General features: G+C 49.2%; 1 protein-coding gene across 2 annotated transcripts in view; it reads right to left on the reverse strand.

The window, feature by feature from the left end:
- PALM (paralemmin) overlaps positions 1 to 19799 on the reverse strand; it is a 42849-nt gene that overhangs the window by 12238 nt on the left and 10812 nt on the right. For both annotated transcript variants that reach the window (XM_082206594.1, XM_082206595.1), the window contains exons 2-4: positions 11850 to 11898; positions 1814 to 1894; positions 1424 to 1554 (exon numbers count right to left, since the gene is read on the reverse strand). In XM_082206594.1, the coding sequence (XP_082062720.1) occupies positions 1424 to 1554; positions 1814 to 1894; positions 11850 to 11898 (261 nt within the window). The remainder of the gene's footprint in view (positions 1 to 1423; positions 1555 to 1813; positions 1895 to 11849; positions 11899 to 19799) is intronic.

Here is a 19799-nt window from a genome sequence, read left to right on the forward strand (position 1 = left end):
TCCCCCATAGACTGGTGTCCAAGCTAGAGGCGATTGGACTCTCCAACTCCACCTGTCTCTGGGTTTTGGATTTTTTGTCAGAACGTTCCCAGAGGGTTAGAGTAGGGTCACACATGTCCACAGCCCTTAGCCTTAACACCGGCTCACCACAGGGTTGCGTGTTGAGTCCCCTGCTCTACACTATCTATACGTATGACTGTACAGCCATCTATTCCAGCAACAAAATCATCAAGTTTGCTGATGATACTACGGTGGTAGGGCTCATTTCAGGAGGGGATGAGTCCGCCTATCGGGACGAGGTGGAGCGGCTCTGTGTTTGGTGTGGAGAGAACAATCTGGCTCTTAATACGGCTAAAACCAAGGAATTGGTGGTGGATTACAGGAAAAAAAAGGCGGACATTCAGCCCTTGTATATCAACGGGGAACGGGTGGAGAGGGTGGCGGAATTCAGGTTTTTGGGAGTAGCTATCGATCAGGGCATGACTTGGAGCGCACATACCACTGCTCTGGTGAAGAAGGCCCAGCAGAGAATTTATTTCCTCAGACTTTTAAAGAAGAACAATCTGAGTGAGAGACTGCTGGTGTCCTTCTACCGAGGCTCCATAGAGAGCATTCTTACATACTGTATTTGTGCTTGGTTCTCCAGTTGTACAGCTAGGGAGAGGAAGGTGCTCCAGAAGGTCATAACCACAGCCCAAAGGATTATTGGTCACCCTCTCCCATCTTTGGAAGAACTGTACGGTTCCCGTTGTCTTAGGAAAGCAAATAACATCCTGCAGGATTCATCTCACCCGGGACACTGTCTGTTTGCACTACTGCCTTCTGGCAGAAGATATAGAAACATCAAGTCAAAGACAAATAGACTGAAAAACAGTTTCTATCCAAGAGCTGTGGCCCTTTTGAATGCTGTAACTCGTTAGTGTGACCTGGGAGTTTGATGGGTGTGGTGTGGGTGTGGCTGGAATGTGGTTTGTTTGGTTGTTGTTGTTGTCTTGCTTTTGTTGTTTTAAGGGATGGCATCCAATTTCGTTGCACTTTGTGCAATGTTGCACTTGTGTAATGACAATAAAGAATCTATCTATCTATCTATCTATCTGCCATTGAAATTATCCAATAGGAATTTTAAGGTACCCAAGGTGGCGCTGTGGGTTAAACCCCAGAGCCTAGGACTTGCCGATCAGAAGGTTGGCGGTTCGAATCCCCACGATGGACTGAGCTCCCGTTGCTTGGTCCCTGCTCCTGCCAACCTAGCAGTTCGAAAGCACACCAGTGCAAGTAGATAAGTAGGTACCGCTCTGGCAGGAAGGTAAACGGCGTTTCCATGTGCTCCTCTGGTTCGCCAGAAGCGGCTTAGTCCTGCTGGCCACATGACCCGGAAGCTGTACGCCGGCTCCCTCGGCCAATAACACACCTGAGCCCTTACCTCTGGATGCTGTCTTCCAGCTCCTTGGCCTTCAAGTCATCCTCCTGCATCTGCTTTTTCAAGGCGTCACCTTCCTCGGCCGTCGACGAAGGGGCTCCTTCCAGCAACCATCTTTCCCTCAAGGTCTTTGACTGGAGGCAACGAAGAGGCAAAGGGAAGAATCGTAGAGTCGTACAACTTGGAAGAGACCCCAAGGGGTCATCTGGGTTCTTGTTGCTATTTAAATTTATTTAAAGCATTATTTAGCATAACCTCAGTTGCCGAATGTCTCTGTATGACCTTAAGCAACTTCTGGCAAACAGTGAGTGCCTCCCCCCCCACACCCTGATTTTTTGGGGAGCGAGTTCAGATCCTAATTCCTTCCAGCCACAGGCCAGCAGCTCTCTCTACCTTTAAATGTTGCAACTGACGCCGGTCGTCTTCCAGCTGCCGCCTCTTGTTTTCGATCTCGGCTTGGCGCTTCCTCTTCTCCTGAAATCGCAGGGGGGGGAGAGAAAAAGTTGAGTGGCAGCCCCAAAATTTGGGATACTAGACACAGATATAGCCAGAGAAAACCAGAAAAGATTCCTTTATGCGACAGGGGCTGCGAGAACACAAATTGCCCAAAACCAGGGGGGAAAGAAATAATACCAACAAAAATAAATAAATGAAAGAACGGCAAGACAATTTGACTATACTGAATTGGCCAGGCTGACAGAGGCAATTAGGGGCCAGTACAAGCAAAAATAATATATATATATATATTATTTTTTTAATTGGGGAAAACCTTAAAAAGCAGTGCCCTCAAATTAATACTTGGGCTTGTTTCAATTCACTTCTGGGAGATAATTTATGGTACTTAAATTAAAAATGGTAAGAAAAAGGGGAAAATAATGAACGAAGGAGGAGACAGTTTACCAAAAATGAAAAGAGAACCGTGTTGAGGATGAAGGAAGTCAATTGGAAGAAAAGAACTGAAACACAGTGGGTAGGTGTGTATCTATCTATCTATCATCTATCTATCTATCTATCTATCTATCTATCTATCATCTATCTATCTATCTATCATCTATCATCTATCTATATCTATCTATCATCTATCATCACCTATCTATCTATCATCTATCTCTCTGTCTATCATCGGTCTATCTACTCTATCTATCTATCTATCTATCTATCATCTATCTCTCTGTCTATCATCTATCTATCTATCTATCTATCTATCCATCCATCATGTGACCATTGGGCCACTCTGCGGTTTTTTTAAAAAAAAATCTGGGTTTGAATTTTGAAATGCTCTTTACAGTATGTGTGACTTTAAAGAGCACTTAATAAACTCTTGTTGTACCAAATTTGGCTTTGTTTGGACTTTTTTTGACCATAGGAACGCATTAATTGATTTTCAATGCATTCCTATGGGAAACCGTGCTTCGCAAGACGAAAAATTCACTAGACGAAAAAATTCGCGGAACAAATTAATTTCGTCTTGCGAGGCACCACTGTATAAGTTTTTGTACGTTACTATGGATTATTTATACATGGCCATGGCCATTTATACATCTTGGCCATGAGACGGGGAAGGCAGTTACTTTTTCTTCATTATTATTATTATTATTATTATTATTATTATTATTATAAAAAAGCTTTTATTTATGAATTTTCCAAACTACAACAGGATTTGCCCCTGCAATACAAAGCAGTTTGGGTATGTTATTTCCCCTGACGTACATGTGCTGCGCATTTTTTTTTTCCAAACATTGGTCGGTTGCAGAACTGTGTCGCAAAATCCCAGCACGGCCGTATTTCATTTCTCTCTCTTTTTAATGCTTTATTAGTTTTGAAACTGTAGAACGGAAATACTCAATAGATGTTGAAGACAAAATAAAAATAAACAGCCATTCGTTCCTTCATTAATACTTCATCATTTTATAATTGAATTTATAAATTTTACAAATTGAATTGATAAAACATCATTTTATAATTGAATTTAACGTGACCTCTGATCTTCGCATTGCGTTCCCGAATTGGATTCCTCGAATCCGCACTTAACTTTGTTTCCTCCATGTTGTTCAGCTTAACTTTAAATTTTATAAAGTTTATCCGATTTATAAACGAGAAACTCAGTCGAAACCTGCCAGCCGATTGATATTTTGACATTCTTTTACACAGGCGTATTCCACCTATATATTTCGGTTCTCGTTTCGCTCCGGGAAACGCAAATCCGACGCGTTTGCCTTTGAAGACGAACTGGATCTGTATTTCGCTTCTGCCAGGGACAGGGAACCTTTTCCAGCCCAAGAGTGAGGAAGCAGAGAGCTCAAAGAAGATACAGAAAAGCAATTCTCTCCAAAAAGGGACCTCTTTGGGCTCCTGCGGGCCTTCAGCCAGGCAAACCTCGAACAAGAATCTGTTGTTGTTTGCAACCGGGAGAGAAATTCCATCCCTCTCGGGGTTGCTCCACGCTCGATTTCCCTCTCGAAACGAGGGCAAGAATGTGTGGCAAACAAGGGATGCTTTTGTTGTCCTCCTCTCGGACAGCAGAGGCTCCCCGTCGCCCTAGTTAAATTAAAATCCCGCTGGGAAAACAGGAGGTGGAATACAAGCCCATTAATAATAATATAATAATAATAATAATTTATCACTTATGACCCGCCCATCAGGCTGAGTTTTCCCAGCCGCACTGGGCAGTTCCCAATCGGATATTAATAACCGTACAGCATTAAAGATTAAAAGCTTCCCTAAACAGGGCTACCGTTTAGACGTCTTCTAAAAGTCAGGTAGTTGTTTATTTCCTTGACATCTGATGGGAGGGCGCCACCACCGAGAAGGCCCTCTGCCTGGTTACCTGTAACCTCGCTTCCCGCAGGGAGGGAACCGCCAGAAGGCCCTCGGGAGATGGACCCAGGTGTTGGGGCAGAATGATGGGGGTGGAGACGCTCCTTCAGGTCTACTGGGCCATTTAGGGCTTTCAAGGTCAGCACCAACACTTTGAATTGTGCTTGGAAACGTCTTGGGTGCCAACGTAGGTCTTTCAGGACCGGTGTTATATGGTCTCCACGCCCAGTCCCCAGTCTAGCTGCCGCATTCTGGATTAGTTGTAGTTGTAGTTTCTGGGTCACCTTCAAAGGCAGCCCCACGGAGAGCGCATGGCAGTAGTCCAAGCAGGAGATAACCAGAGTCAGTCTCCGGGAACGCTCTCCCGCCAGATGTCAACTGAATAAAGAATTTGTTTAAGCAACTCCTGTTTTAGGAGTGTTGGCATTAAAAGAATAAAAAGACTCGAAAGAGGCGTCTAATTTGTGCACTTCCCCTAATCTGCATATTTTTGTACACATTACTGCAGGGCTGGAAAAACTCCTTTGCAAAATTCGGAGAAGCGTGAATATCATAGCTCGGCTCCGTTCCAGTTTGTGCCGCGTTTCCAAAAAGGAGAAATTAGTTAAATGCAAACGGAATCGCACCTCCCCAAATTTGCACTTCCAAAAGGGACCCCCCTGCTAATATTTCAACACCCAAAGAAGGTCTCTGTGGAGGAGAGCGCTTTTTCCACTGGCGTGCAAAAATGCAAAAAAACCCCACTCTCTGTTGCATTTCCGGAGGTGGCCGGGACAAGGGGAGTTAAACCCTGGAAATGTCTTCATTCCGGCCCCACATGGAAAAACCAGACAATATTCCTTTGGCGACCAAGACTGCTGCAAGCTCTTCCAAACGCATCGCCTGTCTGCCAAGTGATGATCCGTTTCTCTCTCTCCTTTTCGGAACAGCCTGCAAAGATCGCCTCCCTCCCTCTGAACTTTTTGCAGAGTGTTGCAGGAATTTATGTATAGGTTTTTTAGGGGGTTGCCCCTCCAGCAGATATCACGCACATGCTGCCCACTACCAAAACCAGCACAATCGCCTTTGTGACTTTTGTGATTTGTCCCCACAAAACACTTCATCGCAGTTTCTTCCTATCTATTCCAAGGGCCTTTGCTGCATGATGCCAAATGTCAGAATTCACTGGTAAATGTTCCTATGTACTGGGAAAACTTCAGAGATTCATCTATATATGTGAGCTCAGCTCCTCAGCAGCCCCTCTGCCTGAGGGATAATTCCTGGCCTCCTGATACCTGAGTGCCAGACAGGTAGCCATTCCAGAAAGAACAAACCCAGATGGAGACAAAAGGGAGTGATGAACTTGGCTGGGAAATGAGGAAATGTAAATATCTCTTTTGTTCCACTTGATGGGTGTTTGGTGGAGGGCAAGGAGAACCATGGGGCAGGGTCCAGGATGCTCAGATTGCGGCCACCAGACCTCCCCTTTCATGATGTAACCGTGATGTATGAGTGATGTAATTTGGGGGGGGGGGTGTAATGGGGATTAAAAAGGTAAAGGGACCCCTGACTGTTAGATCCAGTCGTGACCGACTCTGGGGTTGCGGCGCTCATCTCGCTTTACTGGCCGAGGGAGCCGGCGTACAGCTTCCGGGTCATGTGGCCAGCAGGACTAAGCCGCTTCTGGCGAACCAGAGCAGCGCACAGAAACACCGTTTACCTTCCCGCCAGAGCGGTACCTATTTATCTACTTGTGCTGGTGTGCTTTCGAACTGCTAGGTTGGCAGGAGCAGGGACCGAGCAACGGGAGCTCACCCCGTCATTGCGGGGATTCGAACCGCCGACCTTCTGATCGGCAAGTCCCAGGCCCTGTGGTTTAACCCACAGCGCCACCCGTGTCCCTGTAATGGGGATTAGCAGCTAATAAGAGTTTGGGTTCTCTTTTGTTTGGGGCTTCCATCTTGTTCCACCTTGTGGCAGGTGGGAGTCCTGTCTGTCTTCAATAAAGACCAAGCCTACGGGCTGCTGTTTTGCTCTGGTATTCTTGGCTGGGGTCCTTGTTTTTTGTCCAAGGGAGCCTTCAGATTTCTCCGTTAGCAGAGGCTCACGTTCATTCCCAGGATGGACACAGAGCTGGCCAAAGTCTCTTTGCTCCTGACTGTTTCTCTTCTCTCCCTCTCTGCCCTTCCTTTCCCTCTGAAACAATACTCTCCTTTGTTGTGAAGGGCCTGTATCTAGCGAACAGTGTCGGAAAAAAATGAGCGTCCGAAAGGGGACTTCAAGGTACGGGAAGCCAGCCACGGCCAAAGCAGCGCTGGGTGTGCCTTCGATTGGCCGATTCCGGGTTAGATTAACCAACAAGGTGCCCTGGGTCGACAGCAGGTGAAAGGGATGCAGCAGCTCTGTCGCAGAGCACACCTGTGCACGCCTCAGCTTGCCCACCTAGGGCGAATCATGACCGTCATAATTTTATCATTGTTCCCCGCCCATCCGCCTGGGTCAGCCCAGCCAGTCCGGGCAGTTTCCCACACATATATAAACATAATAAAACACCAAACTTCCCCAAAGAGGGCTGCCTTCAGATGCCTTCTAAAAGTCAGGTAGTTGTTTATCTCCTCGAGGGTGTTCCACAGGGAGGGCGCCACCACCAAGAAGGCCCTCTGCCTGGTTCCCTGTAACTTGGCTTCTCGCAGGGAGGGAACCGCCAGAAGGCCCTTGGGAGGAGGACTCCGGTGTCCGGGGTGGAGACGCTCCTTCAGGTCTACTGGGCCATTTAGGGCTTTCAAGGTCAGCACCAACACTTTGAATTGTGCCCGGAAATGTCCAATGTAGGACTTTCAGGACCGGTGTTATGTGGTCTCCATTCCCAGTCCCCAGTCTAGCTGCCACATTCTGGATTAGTTGTAGTTTCCGGGTCACCTTCAAAGGCAGCCCCACGGAGAGCGCATGGCAGTAGTCCAAGAGGGAGATAACGCATGCACCGCTCTGGCCAGACAGTCTGCGGGCAGGGAGGGTCTCATCCTGCGTCCCAGATGGAGCTGCCCCGGACACAGAAATGACCTGCGCCTCCATGGACAGCTGTAGGTCCAAAATGACCCCCAGGCTGCGCACCTGGTCCTTCAGGGGCACAGTCGCCCCATTCAGGACCAGGGAGTCCCCCACACCAACTAACTTCCCATCTCCTACATGTTCTGGAGAATTATGAGAAGGATGAGAGCGACGCCGACATCTCATCATCCTGTACGACTCACTCCGGTCCGTGTTTGACCGCTTGAAGGAGCAACAGGGGCAGGGTTACACCGTTCAGGACCATTCAGACACGCCGATTTTAAACCCACCATGAGGACTAGGATCTTGTAGCTCAGCCACTGGGCATCTGCTTTGGCAGGCGGAAACTCTCAGTTTCTGGCCTCCCCGGGAAAGTTTGGGAAAGGACCATGAGTCTGTAACTGTAGCTCAGACAACCCTGAACTAGACAGGCCGCCCCCTTCCCACAAACACATGTTAAAAAGCTGTAAGACACAGCCTCGGCCTCCCCGTGTCTCTAAATGTGCTTGTGTGGACTTCAGGGCATCCTGCGGCGATTGGACAGCCTCCCATCACATGCCCAGCGGGGTGCAAAACTCCATCATCCTGAGCTGTTGATAACAGATCATTACAGGACAATTGCGGTGTGTGTGCGTTTGTGTGTGTGCTTTCTCTTCCTAGCCTTAAAGCCGACATAAATGCTCTTTGTTGTGAGATCTGTACAGGATGGGCGATTTGGAGAGGGCAGGAACATGGCGTACTGCGAATGGCGGAGGGGGAACAGCCTTCAGCCACGGGCGCCCAGTTCCAAAAGGGGAGGGGGGTGACATAAATCGCGAGCGGTGATTTGTTTTCCGGGAAACCGGGGCCAGTTGAGACACTTGGCTTTGGTCTCCCTGCATTGCATACCTTCCAACGTTTCCCCGATGAAAACAGGGGCGTCATTACAGGGGGGGGGAGAGAGAGAAAGGGGCAGGAGGCAAAAGACCCCAATGATGCCCCTTTGTCGGTAGATTCCAGACCCTCCGAGTGCCCCTATTTCCCAGGGACAGACCTGGATGTACAGAAGCTGCCCTGGTTTCTGATCTGATCCCAGAATGTCCTGCTTTTTCTTAGGACGTCCCTATTTTCATGGGAGAAACGTTGGAGGGGATGGAATAGGACGTCCCTATTTTCATGGGAGAAACGTTGGAGGGGATGGAATAGGACGTCCCTATTTTCAGGGGAGAAATGTTGGAGGGGATGGAAGAGGACGTCCCTCTTTTCAGGGGAGAAACGTTGGAGGGGATGGAAGAGGACGTCCCTATTTTCAGGGGAGAAACGTTGGAGGGGATGGAATAGGACGTCCCTCTTTTCAGGGGAGAAACGTTGGAGGGGATGGAATAGGACGTCCCTATTTTCAGGGGAGAAACGTTGGAGGGGATGGAATAGGACGTCCCTCTTTTCAGGGGAGAAACGTTGGAGGGGATGGAATAGGACGTCCCTATTTTCAGGGGAGAAACGTTGGAGGGGATGGAATAGGACGTCCCTCTTTTCAGGGGAGAAACGTTGGAGGGGATGGAATAGGACGTCCCTATTTTCAGGGGAGAAACGTTGGAGGGGATGGAATAGGACGTCCCTATTTTCAGGGGAGAAACGTTGGAGGTGATGGAATAGGACGTCCCTATTTTCAGGGGAGAAATGCTGGAGAGTATGGCCCCCCAATAAAATTTGGGGGGGATGAAATGAGAAGCAGTTTGTTGCGCTCTCCCAAAAGATGAGGAAGAAGATTTGGGCAGGTGTCCAGCGCTCGCTGTAGGTTTCGGAGGCCCCGAGAGCTTGAAGGCCACCTCCAAGGGGTTGCTTCTCTCAGCGGGGGCCTACCTCCCCATCGTGGGAGATTTGGCGGCCCCCGTGGCGAGGTGTGTGCCAGGGGAACGGCCCTGCCAAGCCCTGGCGCCGGCCCCTGCCAGCCTCCCAAGCTCAGCTGCCCGAGAATGCGGCGTTCTTGAAAGGGTACCCGATGGGCACATTTGTTGGGGGTCCAAAGACCTCCGTTTGCCCAGCTCTGTCTGAACTGGCGGTGCCAAACGGCGGGGAAAGGTCGACGCGTTCCTCACGGCCTCCCCAAATTTGGCTGCCCCCTCCAACCCACATCCTCGTGGCTCGGGGAGGAAGCGGGTTACCGGGGGACCCCTGCCGCGCAGCGCTGGCATCCGGCTGATGTCGTAGCTTCGCCGGCTTCTAAAGGCAGAGAAGAAAAGGGCTTATGTCAGGGAAAAGAAAAAGGATGCCATTGTCTCAGAGAGAGGAGTGTTTGAGCTGAGGGGAGAGCTCCACATTTGTAGCTCTCTCTCAAGGTTACAACCCGGGTTTGGGAAGATGTAGAACAGGCCGGGAGATAGCGAGCTTTCTTGCTTTCACCCTCCTCCCTCCCCAGGAAGGAACTGAGCTCATCGGTCAGATAAATGGCATTTTCGCCCCAGGGACAAATCCGAGAAACGGGGGCACCATTGTGGTGAAGGATTGAAGGCAGTGGGACGGCCCACTGGACAATACCAGGTCCCCAGTCCATTTCTCTCTCTCCCCCCCCAACCTTTAGCATCCCCTCCAACGTTTCTCCCCTGAAAATAGGGGCTCCCTAAGGAACCGCGGGACGTTCTGGGATCAAATCAGAAACTGGGACGTCTTCTGTAAACCTGAGACTGGAAAATAGGGGCACTTGGTGGGTCTGCGGCCTTGAAGTGACTGCCTGGCAGTTCTCAGAGTCTGGTTCGTCACCTATGTGCAAAAATGAATGTGAAAAGGAGTCGATTCTCGCACCCTCGCCCTTCCGGATGGCAGCGGACCAGGAGAGGGTGTTCCCGGTCACAGGCCCTAACCTGCAAACTCCCCACAGAAGGGGTTGCAGTTTTGGGTGAATGACGAAGACACACCACTTTAACACAGACCCGGGTTATATTTAGCAATTGCGTTTCATCCTGCAAGTATCCAAACAATTCTGAATGTCTTTTCAATGGCCGCAACCTGCCTGGGGAAATCCGGGTGAAGCGCAGGTAATAATTTAAAAGAATAATAATAGGGATGGGGACAATAGCACCAAATAAATCTTGACACAAGCCTGAGACCTCTGTTTTGGCATGTCCTATCAATGCACAGGTCCGTATAATTCAAGCTATGGTTTTCCCAGTAGTGATGTATGGAAGTGAGAGCTGGACCATCAAGAAGGCTGATCGCCAAAGAATGGATGCTTTTGAATTCTGGTGCTGGAGGAGACTCTTGAGAGTCCCATGGACTGCAAGAAGATCCAACCTCTCCATTCGGAAGGAAATCAGCCCTGAGTGCTCCCTGGAAGGACAGATCCTGAAGCTGAGGCTCCAAGACTTTGGCCACCTCAGGAGAAGAGAAGACTCCCTGGAAAAGACCCTGATGTTGGGAAAGATGGAGGGCGCAAGGAGAAGGGGACGGCAGAGGATGAGATGGTGGGACAGCGTTCTTGAAGCTACCAGCATGAGTTTGACCAAACTGCGGGAGGCAGTGGAAGACAGGAGGGCCTGACGTGCTCTGGTCCAGGGGGTCACGAAGAGGCAGACACGACTAAAGGACTAAACAACAACATCAATGCAGAGTTAAGCATCCTTGCGTTCTGACTAACCAGGAACTAGGAAACGGCCAATTTCAGTTTCTCATTCTTTCTCTTCATTTCCACATCAATTTGCAATTTTTTTAAAAAATAAAAAGTCCTTACAAAAATTTGCCAGCAGTTTTGTACAAATTTCCCTATCTGGACAGGGATAGCCTAACTCCCGTCGTCTATGCTCTAGTAACCTCCCGGTTAAATTAATGCAATGCATTCTACGTAGGGCTGCCTCTGAAGACGGTTCGGAAACTTCAGACGGTGCAGAATTCAGCGGCCAGGTTGTTCAGCGGACAGCAAGATGGTTGGAGCCTTCTGGCGGTTCCCTCCCTGCGAGAAGTGAGGCTACAGGGAACCAGGCTGAGGGCCTTCTTGGTGGTGGCACCCTCCCTGTGGAACGCCCTCCCACCAGATGTCAAGGAAATAAACAACTATAATGATTTAATAATAATAATTTATTATTTATACCCCGCCCATCTGTCTGGGTTTCCCCAGCCACTCTGGGCGGCTTCCAACAAAATATTAAAATATAATAGTCTGTTAAACATTAAAAGCTTCCCCAAACAGGGCTGCCCTCAGATGTCTTCTAAAAGTCAGATAGTTGTTTATTTCCTTGACATCTGAAGGGAGGGTGCCACCACCGACAAGGCCCTCTGCCTGGTTCCCTGTAACTTGGCTTCTTGCAGGGAGGGAACCACCAGAAGGCCCTCGGGAGAGGGACCCCGGTGTCCGGGGTGGAGATGCTCCTTCAGGTCTACTGGGCCATTTAAGGCTTTCAAGGTCAGCTGGACCTCAGTATCTGACTTTTAGAAGACATCTGAAGGCAGCCCTTTTTGGAGAAGCTTTTTAATGTTTGATATTTTATTGTGTTTTTAATATTCTGTTGGGAGCCGCCCAGAGTGGCTGGGGAAACCCAGCCATATGGCGGGGTATAAATAAGAAATTATTATGACGGTGATCTTTTATTAGGATGCAAAATCAAGGACTCACCGCTATGGCCTGCAGTCTCTCCTGCTGAATTGTACTCGTGTCGATGATCCTGGAGAGAAAGACAAGAGAAAGACTTAAGAAGACGCAGGAACTCAGACTTCAAGGGACACATAAAGGTAAAGGGTAAAGGGACCCCTGACCATTAGGTCCAGTCGTGGCCGACTCTGGGGTTGCGGCGCTCATCTCGCTTTACTGGCTGAGGGAGCCAGCGTACAGCTTCCGGGTCATGTGGCCAGCAGGACTAAGCCGCTTCTGGCGAACCAGAGCAGCGCACGGAAACGCTGTTTACCTTCCCGCTGGAGTGGTACCTATTTATCTACTTGCACTTTGACGTGCTTTCGAACTGCTAGGTTGTCAGGAGCAGGGACTGAGCAACGGGAGATCACTCCGTCACTGCGGGGATTCGAACCGCCGACCTTCTGATCGGCAAGCCCTAGGCTCTGTGGTTTAACCCACAGCACCACAAGGGACACATAGATGCCCTATAAACATCAAAATCGACCACCTTGAGCCAATGCCTGCCTCTCCGCCTCGCTGGGTTGTTGTAGAGAGAGAAAACGAGCAAGAGAAGGGATTGTGTGCAACACGGATAAGGGAACGATGTAAAACCAAGCTGTTTGCAAAGCTGCGTTTCCCAGCCGAATCTGGGGGAACCGCTTGTTCGATTTGTTCCTTGCAAATGGCTGAAAATCTGTACATTTTGACAATAAACCTGCTTTGCAACAGGTGGCAAAATAATTTCAATTTTACGCCCGGATTTTCAATTTTTTTAAATACTGGTTTGGCCACTCCCAAGCAGCACGTTTATCAAGGATTCGCCCTGTGAAATTTGCAGGGAGGTCCGGCCAATGCCGCCTCTTTCTCGCGCTTCCGTTCCGATGGGTTTGCGAGAAGGTTTTGCCGTGCCGCAGCTCTCGGTCCTTCGCCCCTCCCTCCCCGTCACTTTCCTTCCTGCAAAAACACCTGTTTCTAGCTGGAAACCGGAATATGCCAATTTGTGGTTAAATCCCATCCCAAAATAGCAACTGACCGGAAGTGGCTTTCGATTTGCTTTCGAGCTGGTCGACACACAAACGCATGCACACACCTGACAATCATTGCAGCACCGTGCCACATATACCTGAGAAGCCTTTAAAATGCCTCTTTTTAACACTTTTATGGAACGCCAAGCTCTTGGTCTGCTGGGAAAGGAAGCCGGAACCGCTTTGATGCAAGGTTGCGGTTCCCGGCGTGTTGTTTCACGGGGCAACCGGCAAGCCCAAATTTACCGTATTTTTTGCTCTATAAGACGCACCAGACCACAAGACGCACCTAGTTTTTGGAGGAGGAAAACAAGAAAAAAAATATTCTGAATCTCAGAAGCCAGAACAGCAAGAGGGATCGCTGTGCAGCGAAAGCAGCGATCCCTCTTGCTGTTCTGGCTTCTGGGATAGCTGCGCAGCCTGCATTCGCTCCATAAGACGCACACACATTTCCCCTTACTTTTTAGGAGGGGAAAAGTGAGTCTGATAGAGCAAAAAATACGGTACTTGCTATGGTGACCCATTTCTCTGCTTTATTCCTCCTACACGCAGTAGACAGACCCTCCAAGTGCCCCTGTTTTGCAGGGCAGGGCCAGATTTAGATTTGATGCGGCCCTCAGCCCCTGAAGGTAACGGGGCCCTTTATATGTCCAGCTGTCCACAACAAACTGTCGCTGTTTTTTGTGTTGAATATGTGCTATATGGTCATTTATGGACCTCATAGGTATCTCAAGCCATTTGCACATTACAAAATAGGGGTTTTATCAGATGATATGGGTTTTATCAACAAGCTGTGCAAATATATGATGCAAACTACTAATAATTATAAAGAGCAGGATGTCGGCACCCTATATAGAGAAAGGAGCAAAGCAGGGATATTTTAGGGAGCAGGCGGGGCCCATGACTTATACCAGAGGAGCCTACACAACACAAAACACTGTTGCTGGATGTAGGTCTTATTTTATTTGTTTTTTATCTTGTATTTTTCAAATGTACATCCAGTCCCCCACCCTTTAAATTTTTTTGGGGGGCCCCAAGAGAGTGTGGCCCTAAGCTATAGCTTCTTTAGCTTATACGTAAATCCGGCACTGGCTGTTGCTCCAATCTAGCAGACTCTCATGTTTTTATTACTGAAATAAAGCTGTTTTTTTTTTCTTTTCTCCACCGCACAAAGCCCCACCATCCTGGGTGGGGGCCAAGGAAGACTCGGGGAGGGGTTTGCATTTCTGTTGTGCGGGCTCAAATACAATGAACCGGACACAGCAGGCGGACATCAAACGACCACTTCCTTCCCGCATCCGACCCCCCCCTTCCCTCCCTCGTCCCTATTCCCCACATTTTTGTAGCTAAATGCAGATACTTCCTCCTCCGTGTGTTGTTCGCCGCTTCCTACGTTGTCCTGTGTTCGAGCAGCGGCGAAAGCCTTCTGCGCCAGGAAGGTCGAAAAAATAACCTCCTCCTGCACCCTTAAAATGAAGGCGGGAAAAAACTTTTCCCAGTTCAAGAGATGCCGTCTTTTTAGCCGAAAAAGCACACACACACACAAACACCCCTGGGAGACAGCCGCTTACATCATTAGTAAGATGTTAATTAACTGGATAGGGAGATTGCTAGAGAGAAAAAGGGATTATATTTTTGCACAGACACACACACACACACACACCAGATAGAAAAGTTTGCTGAGTTCACCTCGGTCTCCCTCCTCTGCTCACCTTCCAGCTTCTCAACATCCATCTTAAATTGTGCTGCCCAGAACCGGACACAGGATTCCGGTTGTGGCCTGACCAAGGCAGAATAGACAGCATCTTAAAAAGCAGAGACATCACCTTGCCAACAAAGGTCCGTATAGTTCAAGCTCTGGTTTTCCCAGCAGTGATGTATGGAAGTGAGAGCTGGACCATCAAGAAGGCTGATCGCCGAAGAATGGATGCTTTTGAATTCTGGTGCTGGAGGAGACTCTTGAGAGTCCCATGGACTGCAAGAAGATCCAACCTCTCCATTCGGAAAGAAATCAGCCCTGAGTGCTCACTGGAAGGACAGATCCTGAAGCTGAGGCTCCAAGACTTTGGCCACCTCATGAGAAGAGAAGACTCCCTGGAAAAGACCCTGATGTTGGGAAAGATGGAGGGCACAAGGAGAAGGGGACGACGGAGGATGAGATGGTGGGACAGTGTTCTCGAAGCTACCAGCATGAGTTTGACCAAAGTGCGGAGGCAGTGGAAGACAGGAGGGCCTGGCGTGCTCTGGTCCAGGGGGTCACGAAGAGGCGGACATGACTAAACTACTCAACAACAACATAACTTCCCTTGATCTGGACACTAGACTTCTGTGGATGCAGCCTTGAATAGCGTTTGCTTTTTTTGCTGGTGCATCACAGACTTGGCTCAGCTTGTAGTCCACCAAGATGCCCAGATCCTTTTTGCATGTCCTGCTAATAAGCCCGGGGTCCCGCATCCTATATTTGTGCATCTGGTTCTTGCTGCCTTACTGCAGAACCTTACATTTGTCCCTATCAAAATTCGTTTGTTCAACTTGTGTAGTTCCTTCCTTTAGCCGGTGGCGTTGTGCGGGCCGAATTCTTGCCTGCTATCTTTGGCGATCCCTTGTAGCCGAGTAATAAATAATAATAATAATAATAATAATTTATTTATACCCCGCCCATCTGACTGGGCTTCCCCAGCCACTCTGGGAGGCTTCCAACAAAATATTAAAATACCATAATGCATCAAACATGTAAGATTGTCTTCCATAAACACGGTCTTAACCGTGAGTCCGTAAGCGACAGTGAAGGCCAATTCTGGATCCCCACGTCCTTCCACAGTGGGGACATAGGTTTCCACGTGGGAGTTGATCCTGGTGAGGGTTTGCCAAGTGCGCCTTCCTCTTAGCACGTTTCTCCCTTGCGTCCTGAGTTCAAGCATCTTCAAAGCCCACGACACCTTTGGTCAAGGCTGTTCTCCAACTGGAGCGCTTGCAGGCCAGTGTTTCCCAGTTGTTGGTGTTTATACTACATTTTTAAAGATTTGCCTTGAGAGAGTCTTTGAACCTCTTTTGTTGACCGCCAGCAATATGCTTTCCATTTTTAAGTTGGGAATAGAGGAGTTGCGTCAGCGGGTATCCACACAACATGACCGGTCCGATGAAGTTGACGTCGCTTCGACACTGGCGATTTTTGCTTCTTCCACTTTGGTCCTGGGTTCAAATTCTGACGTGCCGAGTGATGTAGGCCACACGGCCACCAGATGCCGCTGCTGAGATGAAAAATACACCCATCCCTTTCAGATCTTCTTCCCGCAGTTGATTTCCAGAGGGAACGGAAAACTCCTGACAAGGCCGAGATTTGGACATGTCAAAATGCGCTCTCTCTCTCTCTCATCTTCCCACCCCCACCGGGGCAGAAGCCATCCAGCCCCTTCTCCCTCTCCGCCAAGGAAGCCACTTAGCCGTAATTTATAATGCTCAGGGAGCGGGGAGGAGGGTGCTGAGGATGTCGTTGCCGTGGCAACAGAGATTAGCCCGGCAACGAAAGATGCTCTGGGGGAGCGAAAGGAGGTGGCCTTCAGATGAGACTTATCTCACAAATAAATATACCCAGAGGAGGGAGCGGCGTCTGGAAGAAGCGGCGTCTCTCGCACACACTTCCCGGCAGCTCTCTCTGCTGCCCTAGGGTCCTGGGAGGGTGCTCCAACCACTATACTGCACTGCCTCTCAAGGTGAGGAATAAATGATCATTAAGACCACTTGCGGGTGGTGCTGTAGGTTTAACCACAGAGCCTAGGGCTTGCCGATCAGAAGGTCGGCGGTTCAAATCCCCGTGATGGGGTGAGCTCCCATTGCTCAGTCCCTGCTCCTGCCAACCTAGCAGTTCAAAAGCACACCAGTGCAAGTAGATCAATAGGTACCGCTCCAGCGGGAAGGTAAACGGCGTTTCCGTGCGCTGCTCTGGTTCGCCAGAAGCGGCTTAGTCCTGCTGGCCACATGGCCCGGAAGCTGTATGCCGGCTCCCTCGGCCAGTAAAGCGAGATGAGCACCACAACCCCAGAGTTGGCCACGACTGGACCTAATGGTCAGGGTTAAGACCACTTGTAAGGGCAAATTCAGTCCCCAAAGCCTTGTTCGCAACACAGCCCAGGACTCCCGCTGGCTATCCCCGGGGGAGACAAAGGACTCTGTTGCCCCTTTCTCCCTGGACGCAAATAATAATAATAATAATAATAATAATAATAATAATAATAATAATAATTTATTTTTTCCCAGCCATTCTGGGCGGCTTCCAACAGAATATTAAAATACAATAGTCTATTAAACATTAAAAGCTTCCCTAAACAGGGCTGCCTTGATATGTCTTCTAAAAGGTGACCCGGAAACTACAACTAATCCAGAATGCAGCAGCTAGACTGGGGACTGGGAGCGGCCACTGAGACCACATAACACCGGTCCTGAGAGATCTGCATTGGCTCCCAGGACGTTTCCGAGCTCAATTCAAAGTGTTGGTGATGACCTTCAAAGCCCTAAACGGCCCAGTATCCCTGAAGGAGCGTCTCCACTCCCATCATCCAGCCCAGACCCTGAGGTCCAGCTCCGAGGGCCTTCTGGCGGTTCCCTCCCTGCGAGAACTGAGGTTGCAGTGGACCAGGCAGAGGGCCTTCTCGGTGGTGGTGCCCGCCCTGTGGAACACGCTCCCTTCAGATGTGAAGGAAATAAGCGGCTATCTGACTTTTAGAAGACATCTGAAGGCAGCCCTGTTTAGGGAAGTTTTTAATATTTAATGCTGTATTGTTTTTAACACTTGATTGGGAGCCGCCCAGAGTGGCTGGGGAAACTCAGCCAGATGGGCGGGGTATAAATAATAAATAAATTTATTTATTTATTTATTTATTTATTTATTTATTATTATTATTATTATTATTATTATTATTATTATTATTATTATTATAAAAGGTCTCGCCCATCTCTCCCCGGGACAAAGGTGTCTCTTCCCCATTTCTCTCCGGGAACAAAGGTCTCCTCCGTCACCCCCGGGTACAAATATCTCATTTGCCCATCTCTCCCTGCCCTGGGGGCAAAACCGCCCTTCCCTTTGCAGCTGGACAGGGGGTGACCATTCTCCCACCTACCCCAGAACCCCCCCCCCCCCAGCAGCAGATATCTTCCGGAAATCCTCTATTCCGTCTCGTTTTCCACCGGCTTCTTTGCCATGCGCTGAGCCCTGCCCCAAACAAAACAACCCTTCTCTCCCTCCATCTGTGCAGAGCCTCGAACCCAAAATTTATCTACCCCTCCAGCTTTTATTTGGGGTGGGGGTGGCGAACCACCTGCTGTGAAAGGGAGCAGAGATGTGGATCTCCCTGGGTGATGATTTCCAGAGGAGCCTAATCTTTGCAGCCACAACCCGCCCTATGATCTCACCCAGCCAAGGTTCAGCGGAAAAACAATTGCAGATATATATATATATTTCCTGGGCGTGGGGGGGGGGAGGGAAACATTGATGGAGAAAGGCTGGCTTGCTGTGTGGGGGGGGGTTGTGGTTGTTGTTTTAAAAAAGAGAGAAACCATTGGCAATTTTGTTCTGCGTCGCTCATGCAGGAACAAGGGCTGGAGGTGCCAAGTGTGACTAACAGGATAAGTGTTTTGCTTGTGTGTGTGTGTGTGTGTTTTCGTACGCACGTCTCAAGCCTGGTGTGATTTGCTTCCCAGCCAGAGATGGAACAGACGAATCGCTCGGGAGAGGAGACGAGGAGGCAGCTGGTTTCTAAATGCATCTGGGAAAGGGATGTGAGACTTGAATTCAGGACACAGGGCAGTTGGGGAGAGCGCTGGACCAAAGGGGTTCTATAGGGGAACCAGAATTCACCCGCGACTTTGGCCAGTCAGTAATCCCTGTCTCCACCCCCATCGTCCAGCCCGGAAACCGGGGTTCAGCTCCCAAGGGCCTTCTGGTGGTTCTCTCCCTGCAAGAAGCAAGGTTACAGGGAACCAGGCAGAGAGCCTTACATCCCCTCCAACGTTTCTCCCCTGAAAAGAGGGACGTCCTATTCCATCCCCTCCAACGTTTCTCCCCTGAAAAGAGGGACGTCCTATTCCATCCCCTCCAACGTTTCTCTGATGAAAATAGGGACGTCCTTTTCCATCCCCTCCAATGTTTCTCCCCTGAAAAGAGGGACGTCCTATTCCATCCCCTCCAACATTTCTCCCCTGAAAAGAGGGACGTCCTATTCCATCCCCTCCAACGTTTCTCCCCTGAAAAGAGGGACGTCCTAAGGAAAAGTAGGACATGCTGTTACGGCTTCTGTTAGTCTGCGACTGTCCCTGGAAAACAGGGACCCTCGCAGGGTCTGTATTCTGCTTACAAATTTGCCAACACCCCACAACCTCGTGGGGCTCGGAGCTTTGTAAAGAAATTGCAGATGTGATGTCCTGATCTTTGTTGATCTCTCTCTCTCTCTCAGACAATTCCACTCAGCTGACGAGCAAAATATTTTCCCCCTACTTGCTGATGTGGGGCGTTTTTCCTTTTTATTCCAGGATCGTAGGGAAAGGTCTAGCGACCTTTTGTCTCTCTCCACACCCCTAACGCGGAACAATAATGTTTGTTTGCCCGCCTGCCCTGGCCAGTTTCTCATTATATCATCGCCAAACGATGCGTTTTTAAAACGATGGCCCCCTCTGCCCCCTCACCCTTGCACAACAGATCATCTGGCACAAGCCTTATGCCAAGGGGAGCTGGTCCCAGTTTGCCCAATAAACCAGTTTATTTTCAGAAGTCCTGGGTGCGAGTTTTGCACAGAGCCGAATAAAGCATCATCGTCATAATAATTTCTTATTTATACCCCGCCCACCTGGCTGCGTTTTCCCAGCCGCTCTGGGCGGCTCCCAACAGAATATTAAAAACGCGATAAAACATCAAACATTAAAAAGCTTCCCTAAA

Source organism: Podarcis vaucheri (assembly GCF_965113315.1).
Source record: "Podarcis vaucheri genome assembly, chromosome: 18".
In the NCBI taxonomy this organism is placed as follows: Eukaryota; Metazoa; Chordata; class Lepidosauria; order Squamata; family Lacertidae; genus Podarcis; species Podarcis vaucheri.